The sequence below is a fragment of the Eubalaena glacialis genome, chromosome 13 (assembly GCF_028564815.1).
Source record: "Eubalaena glacialis isolate mEubGla1 chromosome 13, mEubGla1.1.hap2.+ XY, whole genome shotgun sequence".
Lineage (NCBI taxonomy): Eukaryota > Metazoa > Chordata > Mammalia > Artiodactyla > Balaenidae > Eubalaena > Eubalaena glacialis.
Genome location: NC_083728.1, coordinates 30482495 through 30503560, shown reverse-complemented (window position 1 = coordinate 30503560; position 21066 = coordinate 30482495). Strand labels below are relative to the sequence as shown.

General features: G+C 45.8%; 1 protein-coding gene across 5 annotated transcripts in view; it reads right to left on the bottom strand.

Annotated features, from left to right (window-relative positions):
• EBF4 (EBF family member 4) overlaps positions 1–21066 on the bottom strand; it is a 54135-nt gene that overhangs the window by 28709 nt on the left and 4360 nt on the right. For all 5 annotated transcript variants that reach the window (XM_061210380.1, XM_061210383.1, XM_061210381.1 and 2 more), the window contains 5 exons: positions 14572–14728; positions 14269–14332; positions 14041–14096; positions 12327–12400; positions 11229–11297 (listed from right to left, as the gene is read on the bottom strand). In XM_061210380.1, coding sequence (XP_061066363.1) covers positions 11229–11297; positions 12327–12400; positions 14041–14096; positions 14269–14332; positions 14572–14728 — 420 coding nt within the window. The remainder of the gene's footprint in view (positions 1–11228; positions 11298–12326; positions 12401–14040; positions 14097–14268; positions 14333–14571; positions 14729–21066) is intronic.

Genomic DNA, 21066 nt, shown 5'->3' with positions numbered 1-21066 from the left:
ACAGAATACACATTCTTCCCAAGTGCACACAAAACATTTATCAAGGCAGGCTATATTCTGGGCCATAAAATGCGTCTCAAAAGATTCAAAAGGATTCAAGTTATACAAAGTATATATTCCTTGACAATTGAATTAAATTAGAAACCAGTAATGGAAATATCCTAAGAGAATCCCCAAACTTTTTGAAACTAAATAACTCATGGGTTAAAACAAAACTCAAAAGGGAAATCAGAAAGTACTTTTAATTAAATGGAAATGAAAACATAACATATCATGATTTGTGGTACGACCCTAAGGCAATACTTAGGGAGAAATGCATAGCACTAAAAGTCTGTTTTAGACAGAAAGAAAGGTCTTAAATAAATGACCTCAGCTTCCACTCTAGGAGACCAGAAAAAGGAGAGGAAATTAAGCCCAAAATAAGCAGAAGAAAGGAACTAATAAATATCAAAATAGGAAATAGATAAACAATGGGGAAAATCAATGAAACCAAAAGGTTCTTTTAGAAGGTCAATAAAATGGATAAACCTGTAGCCTGACTGATCAGGAAAAAAGAAGACACAATTTGCCAGTATCAGAAATGGGAGTGCTGACATAACTGCAGATTCTAGAGATACTGGATAGGGAATATTATAAACAATTTTGTGCTAACAAATTCAACAACTTATAAGAAATGGACAAATTCCTTGAAAGATACAAATTACCAAAGTTCATTCTAGAAAAAGTAGATAGCCTATTCTATTAGAGACATTGAAATTATAGTTAAAATACTTGCCACATAGAAAAGTCCAGGCTCAGATGGCTTCACTGGTGAATTCTACCAAGCACTTAAGGAAGAAGTAATACCAATTCTACACAAACTGTTCCAAAAAATTGAAGAGCTGGATATACCTCCCAACTAAATCTATAGGCCAGTATATCAGCACACCTGATACCAAAACCAGACAAAAATGTTATAAGAAAATTAAAGACAAATATTCATCATGAACATGCAAAAACTCTAAACAAAATTTCATTAAATTGAATCCAACAATATATTAAAAATGATAATACACCATGACCAAGTGTGGCTCATCTGGGAAATGCAGGGTTGGTTTAACATCGGAAAAGCAACTGATGTAATTCATCATATTAAACTAAAAAAAAATAATAATAATAATCTTAATAGATGCAGAAAAAGCCCTTGACAAAAATCTAATACCGATTTCTGATAAAAACTCCCAGTAACAAAAAATAGTAGAGAATTTCCTCAACCTGATAAAGGCATCTATGAAAAACCTATAGCTACCACACACACATACATACATACATACATAAAAAACATACATAATGGTGAAAGACTGAGTAATTTCCACCTAAGATCAGGAACAAGATAAATGTCCATCCTCACCACTGCTACTATCAACATTGTACTGGAAGGTCTAGCCAGTACAATCAGGCAAGAAAGATAAACAAAAGACATCCAGATTGGAAAGGAATAAATAAAAGTGTCTTTATTTGCAGATGACATGATTGTCTATAAAGATAATCTGTTGGACTCTGAAAAGTTACTAGAACTAATAAGTGAGTTTAGCAAGGCTGCAGACTACAGAATCAGTTATACAAAAATTCATAATTATATATACCATAAATAAGCCATTGGAAATTGAAATTTAAAACAGCATTTACAATAGCATCAAAATAAAGAAATACTAAAGGATAAATCTGAACAAGCGATGTGAAAGATCTGTATTCTAAAAACTACAAAATATTGATAAGAGAGATTGAGGAAAATCTAAATAAATGGAGAGATATGCCTTGTTCATGGGTTGGAAGGCTCAATATTGTTAAGATATCAATTTTCCCAAATTAGTCTAGAGATTCAAAGAGTCCCAATCAATATCTCAATGGAATTTTTTGTAGAAATTGACAAGTTGATGCCCAAATTCATACGGAAATGCAAAGAAAAAAGTTGCAATGAAGAAACAAAGTTGGAGGACCTATATTACCTGATTTCAAGAATTATTATAAAGCAACAGTAATCAAAATAGTGTGGTATTGGCATAAAAGCTAGGCTAAGGAATCAGTGGAACAGAATAGAGGCCAGAAATAACCCCACACATATATAAACAATTGATTTTTTGCAAAGTTTAAAAGAAATGGTGGGGCTTCCCTGGTGGCGCAGTGGTTGGGAGTCTGTCTGCCAATGCAGGGGACACGGGTTCGAGCCCTGGTCTGGGAGGATCCCACGTGCTGCGGAGCAACTGGGCCCGTGAGCCACAATTGCTGAGCCTGCGCGTCTGGAGCCTGTGCTCCGCAACAAGAGAAGCCACAATAGTGAGAGGCCCGCGCACCGCGATGAAGAGCGGCCCCCGCTTGCCACAACTAGAGAAAGCCCTCGCACAGAAACAAAGACCCAACACAGCCATAAATAAATAAATAAATTTTTTTTAAAAAGTTAAAAAAAAAAAAAAGGAAACACTGTCTTCATTTAAAAAAAAAAAAGAAATGGTGCTGGAACGTATATATATATTGCAAATATATATATATTGCAAAACAAATATATATTGCAAAACAAAACAAAACGTCTTGAATCTATACCTCTCATCATCTACAAAAATTAACTTAAAATGGATCCTACTCCTAAATGTAAAACCTAGAACTACAAAACTTATAGAGGAAGGGGGAAATTTTCTGTGACCTTGGGTTAGGTAAAGATTTTTTAGCTATGACAACAAAAACACAATACACAAAAGAAAAAATTTATAATTTGGACTTTATCAAAATTAAAAATTTGTGCTCTTCAAAAACACTGTTAAGAGAATGAAAAAACAAGTCACAGGTTGGGAAAAATTTTTTGCAGAATATTTATCTGATTTTTATCCACAGTATATAAAGAACTCCCACATCTCAGTAACTAAAAAATAACCCAATAAAAAGGGAGGGGGTGAACAAACACTTCCCCCCCCAAAAAATATGGATGGCAAATAAGCACATGAAAAGTTGTTCAACATCATTAGTCATTAGGGACATGCAAATTAAAACCATAATGAGATATCACTACACATCTATTAGAATGGCTAACATTAAAAAGAGAGATCAGGGCTTCCCTGGTGGTGCAGTGGTTGAGAATCCGCCTGCCAATGCAGGGGACACGGGTTCGAGCCCTGGTCTGGGAAGATCCCACATGCTGCGGAGCAACTGGGCCCATGAGCCACAACTACTGAGCCTGCGCGTCTGGAGCCTGTGCTCCGCAACAAGAGAGACCGCGATAGTGAGAGGCCTGCACACCGTGATGAAGAGTGGCCCCCGCTCGCCGCAACTAGAGAAAGCCCTCGCACAGAAACGAAGACCCAACACAGCCAAAAATAAAATAAATAAATAAATTAATTAATTAATCAAAAAAAAAAAGAGATCATTCTCATGCTGATGAGAATGTAGAGGAATTACAACTCTCATACACTGCTGGTGGGAAACATAAAATGGTACAACCACTTTGGAAAATAGGCGACTACTTATGAAGTTAAACATATACTTACCATACACATACACACATATATATACAACCATTCTACTCCTACTTATTTTAGCCAAGAGAAATGAAAGCACTTGTCCATATAAGGACTTGTACATAAATGTTTATAAAGCTTTATTTATAATAGACAAAAACTGGAAAGAACCCAAATGTCTATCAAGAGATGAAGGCACATTTTGCTATATTCATACAATGGAATACAACTCAGCAATAAAAAGAAATGAACTATTAATACATGTAACAAAATGGATAACACAAAAAAATTATGCTGAGCAAAAGAAGCTAGACAAAAGAAAAAGCACATACTGTATCATCCCATTTATATAAAACTCTAGAAAGTGCAAACAAATCTATGATGACATAAAGCAGATCAACTGTTGCCTGAGGATGGAGGTAAGGGGAGAGAGGGAGAGATTCCAGGGGGAGCATGAGAAAACTTTTGGGAATGAAGGATATGTTCACTATCTCAACTGTGGTGATAGTTTCATCAGTGTATTCATATGTCAAAACTTTTCAAATTGTATGCCTTATGCCTGTTTTATTGAATATCAGTTATACCTCATAAAGTTAATTTAAAAATAAAGAATAAGGAAACATACTTCTAAATAGCCCATGTATTAAAAGAGAAATCATAACAAATTTAACAATCCTTGGAACTGATAATGAAAATATGAGATATAATAATGTGACATAGGGACTTCCCTGATGGTCCAGTGGTAAAGAATCCGCTTTCCAATGCAGGGGATGAGGGTTTGATCCCTGGTCGGGGAACTAAGATCCCACATGCCGCGGGGCAACTAAGCCCACGCGACACAACTACTGAGTTCATGCACCTCAAGGAGAGAGCCCACGTGCCACAAACTACAGAGCCCCTGCGCCCTGGAGCCCACGTGCCACAACTAGAGAGAGAAAACCCGCATGCCACAACTAGATGAAGCCCGTGCGCTGCAATGAAGAGCCCACACGCTGCAACAAAAAGATTCTGCATGCCTCAACGAAGATCCTGCATGCTGCAACTAAGAGTCAACACAGCCAAAAAAATAAAGAAAAATAAAAAATAATGTGACATAGAGGAAAGATAGTATTTTAAGGAAATGTCATAGCCTTAAATGATTATATTAGTAAAGAAGGTCAACAATTAATGAGCTAAACATCCAACTTAAGAAATTAAAAAAGAACAACAAAATAAACCCAAAGAACTAAGAAGGGAGATGATAAAGATAAATGCAGGATTAACGTAATGCGAAACAAACATTAGAAAAAGATTGATAAAGCTGTCAGTTTTCAGAAAACACAAATAAAAGTAAAAATTGCTAGCAAAACTCATCAAGGAGAAAGATATGATACAAACAATTAATATCAGAAATGGAAAAGGTTCACAGCTAAAGATACAGCAGAGGGACTTCCCTGGTGATCTAGTGGTTAAGAATCCGCCTTCTAATGCAGGGGACGCGGGTTCGATCCCTGGTTGGGGAACTAAGATCCCATCTGCCACTGGGAAACTAAGCCCACGTGCTGCAACTACTGAGCTCACATGCTCTGGAGCCCGCACACCACAACTAGAGAGCCCACACGCTGCAACTACCGAGCCTGCGTGCTCTGGAGCCCACACACCACAACTAGAGAGCCCGTGCACCGCAACTACTGAGCCTGCACGGCACAACTAGAGAGAAGTCAGCAAGCCACAATGAAGAGTCCATGTGCTGCAACTAAGACCCGATGCAGCCAAATAAATAAATATTTTTTTAAAAGATACAGCAGAGATCAAAAAGATAAGAGAACATTATGAACGACTTTATGGAAACAAATTTGAAAACTTAGGCACATTGTACAAATTCCTTAAAAAATGTAACTCATGAAAATAGAGTAAAAAAGAAATAAAAGGCCTAAATAGTCCTATGACCATTAAAATATGAATAAAAGGCTTAAAAATTCTCTCCTCCTCAACCCCACAAACTAAAACCAAATTGTAACAAATTTTCAAGGAAAAAATCATTACAAACTAATACAAATTCATTCAGCAAATAGTAAAAGAAAGAACATGCCCCGTCTAATTATTTAAGGGTCTTATACCACGGACTGTCAAAATCATACTAGGACATTGTAAGAAAAGAAAATTACAAGCCAATCGTGTTGAACATAAATGCAAAAATCCTAAATATTATTAACAAAGCAAATCCTGTAGCATTTAAAGAAGATAGTAAATCATCATCAAGTTAGGTTTATACCAGGAGTAGTTCAGTATCAGAAAATCCATTAATGAAATTCAGTACATTAACAGTTTAAAGGAGAAAAGCCATATGATCAATTCAATACATGTAGAGAAAAACAACACGTGAAATTCAACATCTGTTCATGAAAAAAACCCAAAAAACAAAAATTAAAAAACTCTCATACCAACCATTTTTAACTTGATGAAGTATAGCTACCAAATAGCTACAATTAGCAACATTTTAAATGGTGAAACACTAGAAGCATTTTCTTTAAAATAAAAAACAAGCCAAGACTGCCCATTATCACTCCTTATTTTCTCAAGGTTGTACTTGAGATTCTAGTCAGTGCAGTAATGTAAGAAAAATAAATAAAATGCAAAAGGATTGGATAGGAAAAACAAAAGTCATTTTTTACACGTCTGTCTCTATAGAAAAAACAAAACAAATCTAAAGACAAATATCTACATGCAAATATCAATCGTATTTCTTTATACTATCAACAAAGACTTAGAAAACATAGCAAAATATATAATTTACAATAACAACAAAATATAAATTGTACCTAGAAATAAGCTACCCATACAACTGAATGGTTCATTCCCTCACCTCTTCAAGTCCTTCCTCAAACTCCACCTTCTTAATTTGGCCTACTGTGACCACTCCATTTAACATCACACCTCCCCCACCCCCAAATTCCTGATCAGTTTTATTTTTCTCTATTTTTTCCCACCTATCACCTTCTAACATACTTATAATTACTGTTTATTGCCCATCTCCCCAATGTCTTCTCTGTCCATGAATATGGATATTTTTGTCTGCTTTGTTTACTGTGGTATTCCTAGAACCTAGAACAGTGTCTGGTACATAGTAGATGCTCAATAAATATTTATTGAATGAGTGAATAAATGAAAACAATAAGTGTATGTAGACTTTACTGAGAAAATTAATTGAGAAAATTATAAAACTTTATTGAAAGGCTTTAAAGAAGATCTATATAAATGGAGAGATAAACCATATTCATGGATAGGAAGACTCAGTAGCATAAAGATGTGAATTCTCCTCCAAATTGATGTATAAGTTAACTGTACAAAACCCCCAAAGATGTGTGTGTGTGTGTGTGTGTGTGTGTGTGTTGGCGTGGAACCTTCTACATGGATTCTAAAATTAATATGGAAGCACAAAAGGCCAAAATAGTCAGTTCTTCCCTGAAGAACAAGATAAGATGGGAAACTTACCCTACACGCTTGTCTATATTATTTTTATATAGATAGAGTGATTCAAACAATGCCATGTTAGCACAGAGATTATCAAATAGATCAAGAGAATAAAACACAGAGTCTAGAATCGGACACACAAATAGAAGGAAACTTGATTTAGGACATAGGTGGTACTGAAGCTCAGTAAGAAAGGATGAGTTATTTAATAAATGATACTAGAATAATTAGTGATTCATAAATAAAAATAATTACATTGATACCTTAATTCACACCATGCCCCAAATTAGCTCCACATGGATTACTAACCTAAATGTACAAGGAAAAACTGTGAAATCTTTAGAAGAAAATATAGGAGAATATCTTTATGACTCAGCATAGAGAAAGGTTTCTTAAACAAAAAGCAGAATGAAATCCATGAGGAAAATATCGATAAATTCAACTACATTGAGTTACTTGATATATACTTCCCTGACAAAGGATCAGTATCTAGGATCTATAAAGAATCATTAAAATCAAACATAATTCCTGGTGATTTCAGTATCAATGTAAATAGATAATTCTTCCAACACATTCTTCTCTCCATTCCTTGAGTATCTCTCCTCCAATGACCTTCTCTCTACCCTCCCTTGGCCACACATTACCAATAAACGGAATTTCCGAATAATCCTACCTACAGACAACCCACTCCCTAACCACCAGCTCCAACCCCTTCTAGTACCTCAACTCTAGTAATTCTTGGCCCCATCAAAACCTATGTTCCATTCATCCTGCCTTCTCTTCACTCTCCCATAGTCCTCTCCTTTCTGAGCTTAAATTCCTTGTTCCATTTTTGTAAACACCCCTTGCTTACACTTTTCACTCTCTTGCCCTCTCATGTTTCATCGTATTCACATAGCAAACCCCTAACTCTGGCTATACGCAACCACTCACCTGTTCTGCACCTGCACTTGTGCAGCTCAGCAGGACTGGGGAAATTGCTCACTTTTAATTTATGACCACAGGTAATTCCGTGATGGTCCAGTGGTTAGGACTCGGTGCTTTCACTGCCATGGCCCCAGGTCCAATCCCTGGTTGGGGAACTAAGATCCCGTGAGCCACGTGGCGTGGCCCCAAATACATAAATTTTTAAAATAAATAAATAAATAAATTTATGACCACAGATCTTAGGTGGGCCCTTAGTGCCACTTGGTAATCACAGAACATTTCCATGGTCCACTCACTCTCTTGGACAACTGTTTCATGCCCTAGTGTCTCCCTCTCCATCCTCATCCTCAACTGTTGACCTTGCTTCCTATTTCACTGAGAAAACAAAGCAATCAGAAAAGAACATCCGTAAGCTCCTATGTTGGATATTCCCATTTACCCATGTCCAGGTTCTCTATCTTCCTTGCTGCCTCCATGGATAACGTCTGTGCTCTCAGCTAAAGCCAGCCCTCCACGTGTGCAGGAGAAACCCTGCCCTTTGCTGACTAGAGGACATTGCTTCAGCCATTCTCCCTTCTAACGCTTGCATCATAATTTTCCATTTCCTACTGGGTTTTTGTCATCGGCATCTGAACAAGCTATATCTTTTTCTTGGCCTTACACTGTGCTCCTGTCACCACCCTGTTCCATCCTGTTTCTTTGATCCCTTTAGGGTGAAAGTCCAGAGTTCCTTTAGTCACTGTCTCTAATCTCTCTTCTCCCATTCTCTCTTAGACATACTCCTATCAGAATTCTGCCCCTTTTGCCACTGAAATGGCTCCTGTTGAGGTCACCAATGTCTCCCACATTGCTAAATCTAATGATTAACCCTTAGTCTTTTTATCATATCCATGAGCAGCATTTGATGCAGTTGACTATTGCCTCCTTTTGGGATAATTTTTCTATCTAGGCTTCTGCGACTCCACTCCCCTGATTCTCCTTCTACTTTACTGGCAGCTGCTTCTCATTCTCCTTTGCTGGTTACACATCTCCATGACCTCTCAACATTGGACACCTCGGAATGCAGTTCTTGGACCTCTCATATTTTCTTTCAACACTCGTTCCCTCCATGATTTCATTCATTCAAATCTACATCTGTAGCCTGGACCTTCCCCTTGAGAGCCACACTCATGTGTTCAGTTCTTTTTCAACATCCCCACCTGGAGGTTTAGCAAGAATCTTAAATGTCATAAGTCCAAAACCAAACTCCTGATCTTCCTCCTCCCAAACCTGCTTCTCCTGAAATCTCCACCTTCTCAGTAAATAGGAGCTCCATCCCTTAAAGTTGCTCAGGTCAGAAACCTTGGATCCGTCTTTGACTTCTCTCACCCTGTCACCTTGTCTCTCCTTCCATAACAAATCCTGTCAGTTCTGCCTATGAAGTGTATCCAGAATCCAACCACTTCTTACAAACTTCTCTATAACATCCCCTCTGTCGCAGCCTCCATCATCTCTCCTGGATAATTGTTATGGTTTCCTAACTCATCTCCCTGTCTCCACCTTTGCTTCCTGCAGGTCATCTTCAACACAGGAGCTAGAGTTAAAAACTTGTCAAAATATAAATCAGGTCATATCATTCTTCTCAAACACCCCCACTGGCTTCCATGTCATCCAGAATAAAAGTCAAAGTCCTTACAATGGTTTACAAGAATGGCTTACATGCAACCTACAAGGGCCTGCATGGTCTGGCCTTCCTCCTGCCCCACCCATTGTATCTCTGACATCTTCGTCTCCTACTGTCCCCCTCGTTCCAGTCACCTGGGCCTTCTTGCTGTTCCTAAAACACGACAAGTACACTCTTGCCAAGAACATTCTTCTCCCAGATTCATACTTGGCTCGCTCCTTTACTTCCTTCAGGTCTTGGCTCAAATGTCATAGTTTCAGTGAGGCCTTCCTTAAATACTCTAAAATTGCAATAGCCCCTTCCTGGGCACTCTCTGATCTTTCCTGATGGCTTTCTTTTTCTCCTTAGCTGTTATCACCATCTAACATGCTGTACATTTTATTCAGTTAGTTTATGCCTATCTCTCCTACTAGATTGTAAGCCCATCGACACAAGGCTTTTTATCTGCGTTGGTCACTGCTTAATCCACAGCATATAGAAGAGACCCTGGCACAGGGTCCATTTTAACAGTAGATGTTAACATTTAACAGTAGATGTTAAAAAATTATTTGTTGAATGAATAAACAACATACTAATCGGCCAGAATACGGCAACAGGCATTCTCAAAATAGCTGGTACGAATATCAATTGGTATAATCTCTACAGAGGACAAATTGGCAATAACTATCAAAAGTACAAATGCACATCTCCTTTGACCCAGAAATTCTGCTTCTAGTAATATCCTTTATATAAATTCACACATGTGCTAAGTGACACCTGGACAAAGTAATTCACTACAGCGTATTTTATCCCTGAAAAAGAATGAAAAAGCCAAAATGTCCAGCAATGAGACTAAAGAAATTATAGTTCATCCATACAATGGAATATTTTGCAGTAGAAAAAAGAATAAGGAGACTGCTTGTGTCTGCATTTTCTTGCACAGACTATCTCAGGAAGGATACCCATGAAACTGGTAATAATGCTTGCTTATTTGGAGGGCAATGGATGAGTCAGCGGCAGAGGTGGGAGACTTTGCTGTCAACCCTCCTAAACTTGAATTTAAGTACATTGTGAATGGTTTAATCTACTAAAAGGAGAACAAGGCAGGGTTTATGTTCCAATATGGAATGAGTTCTAAGATATATTGTTACAAATAAAAAGATAAGTACGAAAGACTGTGTACAGTATGCTATACATAGGGGTGGGGCAGACATACTTTTCATTATTTACTCTTTTATACTTTTCGAATTTTGTACCTTATATATGCATTTCCTATTCAAAAAGAAATAAAATAATTTTAGAAAATCATGGTGGGAGAATGCATTTTCATATGCATCACCTTGACAATCCTATGATTGAAGCTTGCTAAGTATTTCCCTATTTTTTAAACAAAGGAAACGGACGATCAGAGAAGTCAAGTCAAACAGCGCAGAGGCACCAGGCACCAGGACTAGAGCCCGCTTCCCTGCCAGGCCCTCCCAGCCCCTCTAGCCCAGCAGCCTCTACCACCCTCCACCCCTTCCCTCTCCAGCTCCTTCCCTCAGGACACACAACTCTTATGCCCAGCCCCAGAAGGTCTGCCACCAGGGGCTTCAGTCAGGGGACCGTTTCTCTCTGCTCAGAGCCACCAACAGGGTGGTGGGTGCCACCGTGCTCTGTGGCTGATCCCAGCCTGCCCTGGCCTTGCAGCTGCTAGACCCTCTTCCCCCAGTCTGTACCTGTCAATGATGACGGGGTCTGAGGGTGTCTCATTCCGGTTGCCACAGCTCTTCCGGTCACAGCACCGGCTGAAGGAAAGATGAGAAGGGAGGGAAGGAGGAAGGGGGTGAAGGAGAGGGAGATTACAGCATGTGGTGTGTGTGTGTGTGTGTGTGTGTGTGGCTCTGGGGTAAGGATGCTGATGTCCTGTCTCTGAGTATGGAATCCCTGGGCCAGAGGGGCTCGCCCTCAGGGGCCTGGGGGAGACAGGCGGTGAGGGTCCTACACAGGGACCTGCAGAGCCCTTATCCCTGGGGATAAGGTTGGCCAAGAAACCCTTGTCCCAAAGGCATGCTGCTCCTGGAGGACCCAGGAAAGGGCAGGCTGCTGACCACCTACTCTCTCTGTACACTTCTTATACATATAGAAAAGAGCTCCAATTGTAAGAATGCAGCTCATGAATTATCACAAAGTGAGCCCACCCATGTAACCAGCACCCATACCAAGAAATACCATGTGACTAGCGCCCCAGAAGCCCCCTCATGCCCCCTCCTGGTCACTGCCCTTCCCAAGGGTAGCCACTGTCCCAACCAGATTTTTGAACACTATTTTCTTTTCCATGTATGAAGAGCTGCCTCAGAGGAGCCTTCCTGACTGACATCTCCTGGGGAGCCCTTGCCTAGAAATGCCAAGCTCTGGGGTAATGGGGAAGGGGAGTCTAGCACTGTGTTCCCTCTTCCCCATCCTGCCTGCCCAGGGGGTGCCCTGAAGTTCACATAAGAGGCAGCAAAGTGTCCTCCTCCAGCTTCTGAGCTAATCCAGGAGGCCCAGGCCCTGCCCCCATCTCCCAGCGAACCCTCCCCAGAGCTTTATTAGTTAAGCTTCCCAGTAGCAGCAGGAGGCCTCTCTTACAAAAACACTCGGAGAAGCCACATAAACAGGCCAGGCTAATGGGTCCTCAAGGACCCTCTCCTCAGCCAGCACTGTGCCCAGGGGCCTCACTCTTCCCTCATCACCCCCCACCCCCAGGTTTCCCTGGGGATCAGTGGGGAGGGGGTTGGTGGCAGTGGTAGGGGTCGGGCCAAGAGGCCAGGGGCAGGTGACCTAGCCCTTCTCACCTGCACATGATCTCGTGGGTAAGTAGCACGCGGCACATTTCGGGGTTCTTGTCCTGCCCCTCGTAGATGATGGCCTGGGGAAGGGGAAGTGCGCAGGCTGGAGGGGAAGGAGGCTCCTCTCAAGGCCAGGTAGAGGGGCAGCTGGGCCCTGCTCCCAGGGAAGAGCACGCCCTCCAACTCTCTCTGGGAGCCCAGGAATGCAGAGGGAGCTGGGAACCTGGCTTCCCAAACCAGTACCACCATCAGAATGGGCAAGAGTGGCATGAGGTCTACAGATTCTGTCTGTCCACAGGCAGCTCTTTCCGGAGCCAGCTCTGCTCAGGGGCAGGGAGGTCCCCAGATCACCATGACCAAGGTCAGGCTACCGGGAGGGCAGACACACTCCAACCTCCACGGTTCTCACAAGCATTGTCCCTCCAGGCTGTCCTGCCAGCTCCTTGGCCCCTCTCCCCACCCCATCACCTCCGCAGGCCAGGCCAGTGGCTCCCTCTTGGACTGCTGGATCAGCCACCACCCCCCCCACCCCACCCGCAGCCAGTCCCCCAGCCTCTCCTCCGCCCTGAAGCAAGGAGTGAGCTTCCCAAACCACACATTTGGCTTCCACCTTATAACCTCTGTGCCTCGCAGCCATCCCTTATTTGTGGGTCCCTCTCTCTCTGGACATTCTCCAACCCCTTCCACACTTGTTGACCATGCAATCCCACTTTGCCACTGCCTGGTCCGCCTCCCACACCATGGCGACCACAGGCTTCCTAGAAACACACCACTTCTTCCTCTGCCCTGGGATTGGGTGGAGGCTGCTGGAAGACTGTCTGTGTGGGAAAGCCCAAGTCTCCACCTCAAGTTGCAGGCCACTCAGATTTTCACATCTGAGACTCAGCCCTGCTCCTTTACCAGCGCACACAACCTCTCTGAAAAGCCTGAGGCTTGGGGCCCTGCGGCTGCACAGTCCATCAGGGCTGACTCAGGTTTCAGTTGCCCCGAGCTCCTCATGCTGGTCCCTGAGCCTCCTTCTCTTGTCTTTTCAAGTCAGCAAGGTACTGAGGGCCTGCAGTGGAAGCTCTGGGGCCCCACTCAGTCCCCTCTCCTGGACCAGTGCACCCATCCCCCAGCTGTGGGTAGCATTAGCTGCTAAGGGCTTTCTCTTGAGAACTGCTCTCAGCAGACAGGAGCTGCTTCCCCTGAAAATGTCTGGAAGGTTACACTCTCCCCTTGGGAGTGGTCCCCAGCCAGTAACTGACCAATACAGGGGACAGAATCCTGGCCTCCTTGCCTCAAGGGGGAACAACTCTGGTGCCATTCCTTCTCCAGGGCTCCTCGTGGATCAGGCTGAGGCTAGACTCCAGCTGAGACCACATCCTTGCTGAGCATCCCCTGCCCTGTCCTGCTTCTCCTCCCTCCCCTTCTGAGAGCTTCTCCCCTCCTCCCCAATAAACCATGTGTACCTGAATCCCCGTCTAGGCTGAACTTCTAGATAACAGGACCTAAGACAAAGTCGTTGAACAAATATTGTCTTTTTCTTGTCTAGAGGGCAAAAGCCACACATCCTCCTCCTGTGGACAGTTCTCCACAGAGAACTGTGGACAGCTAGACTGGTGAGGATGAAAGGCATGGGGGAGGTGGGGGCAGGGACAAGGATGCTTGTTCAGACCACAGGGAGATGGGGGTCAGAGAAGGGGCTGGACAGGCCTGAGCATCCCCTGGGCTGGCTCACCTGCTTGGACATGGAGTCGATGAGACGCACATAGAGGTCCTGTTCTGTCCGAAGTCCTAAGGGTGGAAAGGCGGAGAGGGCTTGCTATTTGGGGAACCCCTGTGGCTTCTGATGACTGAACACACTCCACACCCTCCCCTGCTGAAGCCAGGCCCCCTCCACCCTGACAGTGGGGCACCACGTGTCACATGGTGCTGCGGTACCCAGTGGGCAGTGGGCCTCACTCACCGTTGTTATATACCAGCCGGAGGCGATAATGGATCCCGTTGTTTGTCTTTTCACCCCTGGGCTCCTGCAGGGACAAGATAGGGAGGATGCTTGGTGCTCCCGGGGATCCTCCAGCCACCCCCCTCCCCCCCACTCCCTTCCCACCCAACCTTCCTCCTTACGCCCCTCCCTCCCATCCATTCACCACCCCCTTCTCCACTCCTCCACCACCTATCCATCATCTGCTCCAGTGGGAGGAGGTTCCCTGAAACCCTCCCCACCCCCCGACCCTGTTCCTTCCCAGCGAGCCCATGAGCCTCTCACTCGGTCCTTCTCCACAAAGTCGATGAAAGCTGTACGCTCCACCTCCACCGGCTGCCCCTGCCGGTCATACATGGCCAGCACGAAGTGGAAGAAGTTGGATTTCCTGAGGTTGGAGGGGGGCTGCTTCTCAAAATGTGCTCGTGCCAGGCCCACGCCACTGTGGGGAGGAAAGTTGCTGGGAAGCCACTGGACGTGCCCTCCAGAGAGAAAGACCCCGTCACCTCTGACCAGGTAGGTGGGCTGGCCAAGACTTGGCTCTGATGTGTCAAGAGTTTGGGCAAGAAATTGGATGGGCCCATTCCACCCTTGCCAGGGCCATCTCAGTTCTAGAAGAGGCCTCCCAGCCCTGAGGTCACCCCAGCTTGCTCCCATGGGAATAAGCAGCACAACAGGTGACAACAGAGGCATCCCTGGCAGACTCCTTCCCAGACTTTTCCCTGGGCCTCACATTTTGGAAGGCTGATCTCTAAAACCAAATGAACAAGCAACCCATCTTACTGACCACAGGCTCCTGTGACTGCCCTTTAGGGCCTCAAGGGGCAGCTGGGAGGTTTTGGAATGAATATCCCACTGTACCCCAGCTCCTGGCTACGTGCATGAGCCTACGGTATTGCCTGGGAGATGATGAAGTCCATCAGACTCTCAAGAGACATTGAACTGGCTCAGGGCCACTAGTCTGCCCAGCCTGGACCCTGGGCTATGGCTGAAGGTGGGAATGTCCTCCCCAGGTATAGGGGGACCTGCCTCCATGCTTGGAGGAAGACACCACTGGCTCCCTTGGGCAGAAGGATCTTCTGGTCTGGCCTTGCTTTCTCCTGGCTCATCAGAAACCAGTCCCAGAAGCAAAGCCAGGGTGAGAGCAGGAGGAGGAGAAGAACCAAGGCCCTATTCACCAAATATTTCTTGAACCCCAATGATGTACCAAGCACTGGCCACATGGCACCACGTGGGGCCAGAGTGAAACACCTGGAAGGGGAGGGAAGACAGATACAGAGAGCTGCAACACAAGACAGAGTGGTGGGTGCCCCTTAAGAGATGTTACTATATAAAAAACGGTAAAAGCAAAGGAAAAAAGATTAATTCTTTCTGTGTGTGATGAAGGGAAGACTTCACGGTGATGGTGGCCTTCACCCTGGTCTTTGAGGAATGAATAGGAGCTCAACAGGGGAAGGAGGCAAAAGGGCAGAACTAACAGCATAAGAAATGGCTGTAGGTATGAGGGTTAGTGTCACTGGACCACTTCAAAGAGTGAAGTGAGGAGAGAAAAGGTTTTATTGGAAGTGCCAGACTATGCATGCATACAAAAACCAGGCCATGGAGTTTAGACTTTCTTCTCTGGGCCAAGGTCTTCCAAAGTGTGTTCTTTAGCTCTCTCATGGCTCCAGGTCCTCGTTCTATAAAAGAGTGCTATAGCCACAACTGCTGGGAAATGCATACACAAGTGTATGTGGGGGGCCCTGGGACACCCTCCAGGAATGGACCCTCCTTGACCCGCTCAGGCCAGTGCTCCCCATGTGTGGTAGCGAGCCTCCAAGATGGTTCCCCATGATCCCTGCCTCCTGGTAGTCAGGTCCTTATATAGTCTTCTCCCACACTGTATCAGGATTGGTCTGTGTGGCCAATAGAATATGGCACAAGCGATAGCATACGATTTCTAAGGTTAGGTCATACAAGACACGTGGCTTCTGCCTTGTTCACTCTCTTGGATTAGTCACTCAGGAGGAAGCTGGCTGCTGTGTTGTGATGATACTCAAGCAGCCCTACGGAAGGTCCACATGGAGAAGAACTGAACCCTCCTGCCAACAGCCGGCACTAACTGATCAGCTGTGTGAGGCCTACCAGCCCCAGTCAAGCCTTCAGATCACTGAAGCCTCATAAGAAACCCTGAGCCAGAACTACCCAGCTACACTGCTCCCTGATTTCTAACTTTAAGAAACTGTGTGAGATAATGCATGTTGTTTTACGTTGCTGAGTTTGGGGGTGATTTTTTTTTTTATGTGGCAATAGATAACTAACACGCCATGCTTACTTGACTACGGAGCATTTTGGTGGAGGGATGTGGTTTGGGAAGCATGACTAAAGGCCACCAGAAGGCTCTGAAGTCAGGCAGGGCTTAGAAGATGCTGTAAGCAAGGAGGGCACAGTGTGGTAGAAAAGTGAGAGGCTGCTGCAGGGATGCAGAGGCGAGGATGAGAATGGTGGAACTGTCTTGAGAGCCATTTAGACCAGAGTCCCATCATGGACATGCCACTGTGACAACATCTGCCATACTCATCACTACTTAATATTTTTCTTCGTATGATTTTAAGTCAACTTACTCTTACTTGGCTTCTTGCAAAGCCATAATATCTGAAATGTCATGGGCTTCAGAAGCTTATTGTGTTTTTACTCATACAGATTACAGTAAATACATAAACAATAAAATGAAAACCGTTCCTCCTCTTGAAAGCCTGCTTGGGAGCCTCAGTCGTCCATGTAAAATGCTAATTTTGGAGGCAGAAGTGACGGGTCTTGCTTGTCCCTGATCAAGATGAGGAGGGCGCCACCAACACCTTCTCTTCCCCACCAAAGGTTATTTCTACACGTTCCTTGCTCCAGGATCATCCTCCTCCCTCCTTCCTCGGTGTCCCTCCCTTCTCCTCAGCCTCAGGCTTACAGTCCTTTCGCGTCCAGGCCTTGACCCTCCGGCTTCCCACCTGCCAAGAGGCAGGGAAGCCTGAAAATGGCTTTGATCACAGCAGGTCCCTGATTACTGTTGCTGAATATGCTAATGAGGCAGCAACCTGACTCCTCCCTCCAGCCCCCAAGACCAGCTTAGGGGCAGTGAGGCTCCCCAGGGACAGGACCACCTGGGGGTAGATAAGGCCAGAAGGAGGTGGGCTGTGGGGCCATCCCAGATCACTCTGCCCTTTACTCTGTCATCTAGTCCAGGAAAGGTGCCTGGAAGGCTCTCAGACAGTGGGGAGAGAGGGTATAGAGAAAGAAAGAGGCCTTAACAGAGGAGGGGTGGAGGCTGAGCAAGAACACAGTCCCCTGGACCCCTCAACATACCCTATCTACACAGACACTCTTGTACTTCCCAGGCCAAGAGTCAATCAATAATGCTGAGCTTCCTCTCCCATCCATCCCTCTTGGCAAATACCAGTCAGTCCTGGGTCCTGGCTGCCTGGGGTTCCTACCAGGCTCCTAAGGACCAGACCTGGGAAGTCTGCCCTAAGCCCCAAGCCAAGCTCCCTTCACAGGGCCTGCCCTCTCAGCAGGAGGGGATTCCCAGGGAGAGTGGTTGAGGGGACCAGGGGAGGGGAAAGGGAGCAGGTACCCCTGCCTGGGGTCTGTGGACCAGTAGCCAGTGCTGCCAGCTGCAGGGCATCAAGGGGCTGCACTGTCTGACTCCACAGTGGGATCAGGCTCAATTCTACTTCCCTTGAGGCAGCCCAGCATCAGCCTCCATTCTCCACCTTGCTTAGTGGGTCTGAGGCACAATCACACACATCCATGCAAAGCAATGGGACAGAGGCGGCTAGTTTATAGCTCTGGGACAGGGATCACTATCATGAATGACAGCAGAACAATATGACCCCAAGCAGACCAGGAGAGGACGGCAGAATAGGCAAGACCCCTGCTGGGCATGCCCAGCTCTGCTCCTGGTCTGCGAATGTCTCCAGTTTACCCTGTTCATACCCCTGTGAGACAAGTGAGAAGACCAAGGTGAAATGGAAAAGGTTTTGGTTTAAAGAAATCCTCGTATTTCCTATGAACACAGAGAAGGACATGCGGATAAGAACAGCAGCTAGAGTGCAAAATGCAGGTCTGTCTGGACTTCTCCTGGTTCTCCCAGGCACCTCCACCGCCTACCTGCCCGTGGAGTGGGTAACCAATCAGCATCCCTGAGCAGAGCTGCAAGCTGCAAAGGGAGAGGGTGCAGAGGGGGAGGGGGAGACTTCTGCTCTTCTCCCCTTGGGAAGAGCTGATGCTCTTGTAATGAGAAAGCAAACCAAGATTAAAGAACAGAAAGAAAGAGACACAGAAATATGCTCAAACAGCTCAGAAGACAGACCCGGGCTGTGGAGAGGTCTGAGAGGCCTGCTGGGGCACCCTGGGAGAAGACATGTGCTCCCACAGTACCTTAGAGGCAGAGATGTGGATGAAGGCCAAGGTCTCTGATTCTGTGGTCTCCAAAGTGGGGTGGCCCAAGACACCCACTGGGGTGTGGAGAGAAACTGCAAGGATGTTTATTGATAGGAATCCTTTATCTAGAAGAAGGGAGAGAGGCAGGAGGAGAGCCCCAGAAGTCTGGAGAGGCAAGTGTTTTATCTGGGTTTCCCCAGAAGCAGACCCTGAGACAAGGATTCAAATGTGAACACTTTATGTGGGAGGTGATTCCAAGAAACCCTGGCGGGTGTGGGGAGTGAGAGAGAGAAGGAAAGGCAGTCCCTAACAGGTGCATTATCCACAAGTTACCACTGTGGGCAGCTGCAGCTCAGCCCCCAGGGAGCTCTGGAAACAAGTCTAGAACATGTGCTTCCGCTAGTCAGAGGGCTGAGCAAGGGAGCTGGGGTCTTCATCGTCCAACTCCAGTCAGTCACTGGCTGAGGGCTTCTGGGGCGTCATCTTTCAGGTGCTTCTGGCCTGTTGTGCAGGTGGGTGGAGCAGGCTCTGGCGGTCTAAGAGCCTTAGGAGGCACATGCTGGCAGAGGAAGCAGACCCTTTCCCAAGGGTCCCCAAGGGACGTGGGTGGGGTAGCAACTCCCAGCCATCCAGAGGCCTGCGGTGTGATGGAAGCCAGCAAAGCTACAGCCCAAGGGCCTGTGTGCAGCCTGGCAATATGCACGAGAACTGCCTCACCTGGTGCGTGTATTGCTGGAGCCTATAATTCAGAAACGTCTCATTCACTTAGCGTGATTAGTGCACAAAGTGTGCCACATACGCGCCTTTTCCAGGTAAATGCAGCTGAGTGATGAAAACAGCCACATTAACCACTTTTGTAAGACTCCCAAATCATTTACACATCTCCTTCCTTTCTTAAAAAGATTGTTTTCAACAAAATGTTCAAAACCCCTTCCCATCAACTCCGGATTGTGCTGAGGCGGTGGGGCATGTGCTCCTGTAAAGAGCATGGATGTGGGAGGAGAAAGTGCTCATCTTCATATTTCCACCAGGGCCCACTCATCCCCTTCCCATCTTCTGAAATAGCCCCCAAATTAAAGGAGACTGGGACAGAAAAGCTTCGGTGTGCACAGCTATTTTTTTGGTTGGAGGACATCCGAGCGTGGGTGTGTGTGGGCTTCCTGAGTACTGTGCTGGGAATCCAGGTTAAAGGTGACACCAAGGGCAACCTGACCTTCACAGCCTGAGTCATTCAGGTAACCTGTGCTTCAGAGTACAGGGGGATGCATATGGGGGCATCTGGGGGCTGCAGAGTTGTCTGGCTGCTATTGCTTGGCCACCCAGGGGTCCCTGGAGATGCTCCTTTTCGAGGCTGAGCAGGATGCCCCAGGAACCTTCTTGCAGCAGCTGGACCTCGCCACAGCTATCTAGGACAGACGACGCCTCCCTCACAGTCAGTCTCTGCTCTCGGGTCAGAAGGCCATTCATAAGTCTTTACATCCTTGATTAGGTACTTATTATAAGTGCTAGCAATTTAAAACAAGCATCTCAAATCCCACAGAGGACAATGGCCAAGACCGGAGCTTCGGCCTTCCCCCAGAGGCACCTTCAGGCCTTTGTCTCCCCTGCGCCCCTCTGCCCTCTAATAAATGCTAATTCTTGCCTGCCTTGGCAGCCCAAGGTTCCGAGCAGTGCCTTGGCTTGGGCCTGATCCATCTTGGAATCTGGGATGCTGGGGAAATGGGGAGAAGCCCTGCTGTCATCAGCAGTTGGGGGAGGCTCCTTTTTGATCCCCCCTTCACCCTGGAGGTGGAAGGAGTAAAAGTGTGTATTTCCTGCATCTCATCCTTTGTCTCAGATTTCCCTACTGTCTCTGCTAAACCTAGATCTTCTTTTCCCCATCCTAGCATGGCTGCATAAGTCCCACCTTCCTCTCCTCTGCATCCTCTCTTCCTCCAAGCATCCCACTGGCTGTGGCTCTCCCAGCAGGCATCCTTTGGGTCCCTGGGACTGCTGATAATCATCAAGCTGGGCCTGGCATTCCTGACTCCAGCCAAGATCTACTGGCCTAGCCCTGCCCAGAGCCTGGGAAGATAAAAGCAGAGGCTCACTGGGGTGAACCCACCCCGACAATGCGACAGTGCAGGCAGGAGGACCTGGTGACTAGAGGCAGCTGCCCAGAACCTGGGTCTAGAAGGGCCTGCCGGAGATGAGGCTTTGGGGCTGCTTCATATCCCCTGCTCCCACTGCCCCAGCAGGGGCTCTGCTCACTTGCCCCAGGAAATTATCTCAGCCACCAGGTCCCTGGACGAGGGGGGAGGGGAGGCTCTCACTAGCCAGCTCTCCCATGTTTCCTCTGGCTCTCAATTCTACCCAAAGACTGTCCAC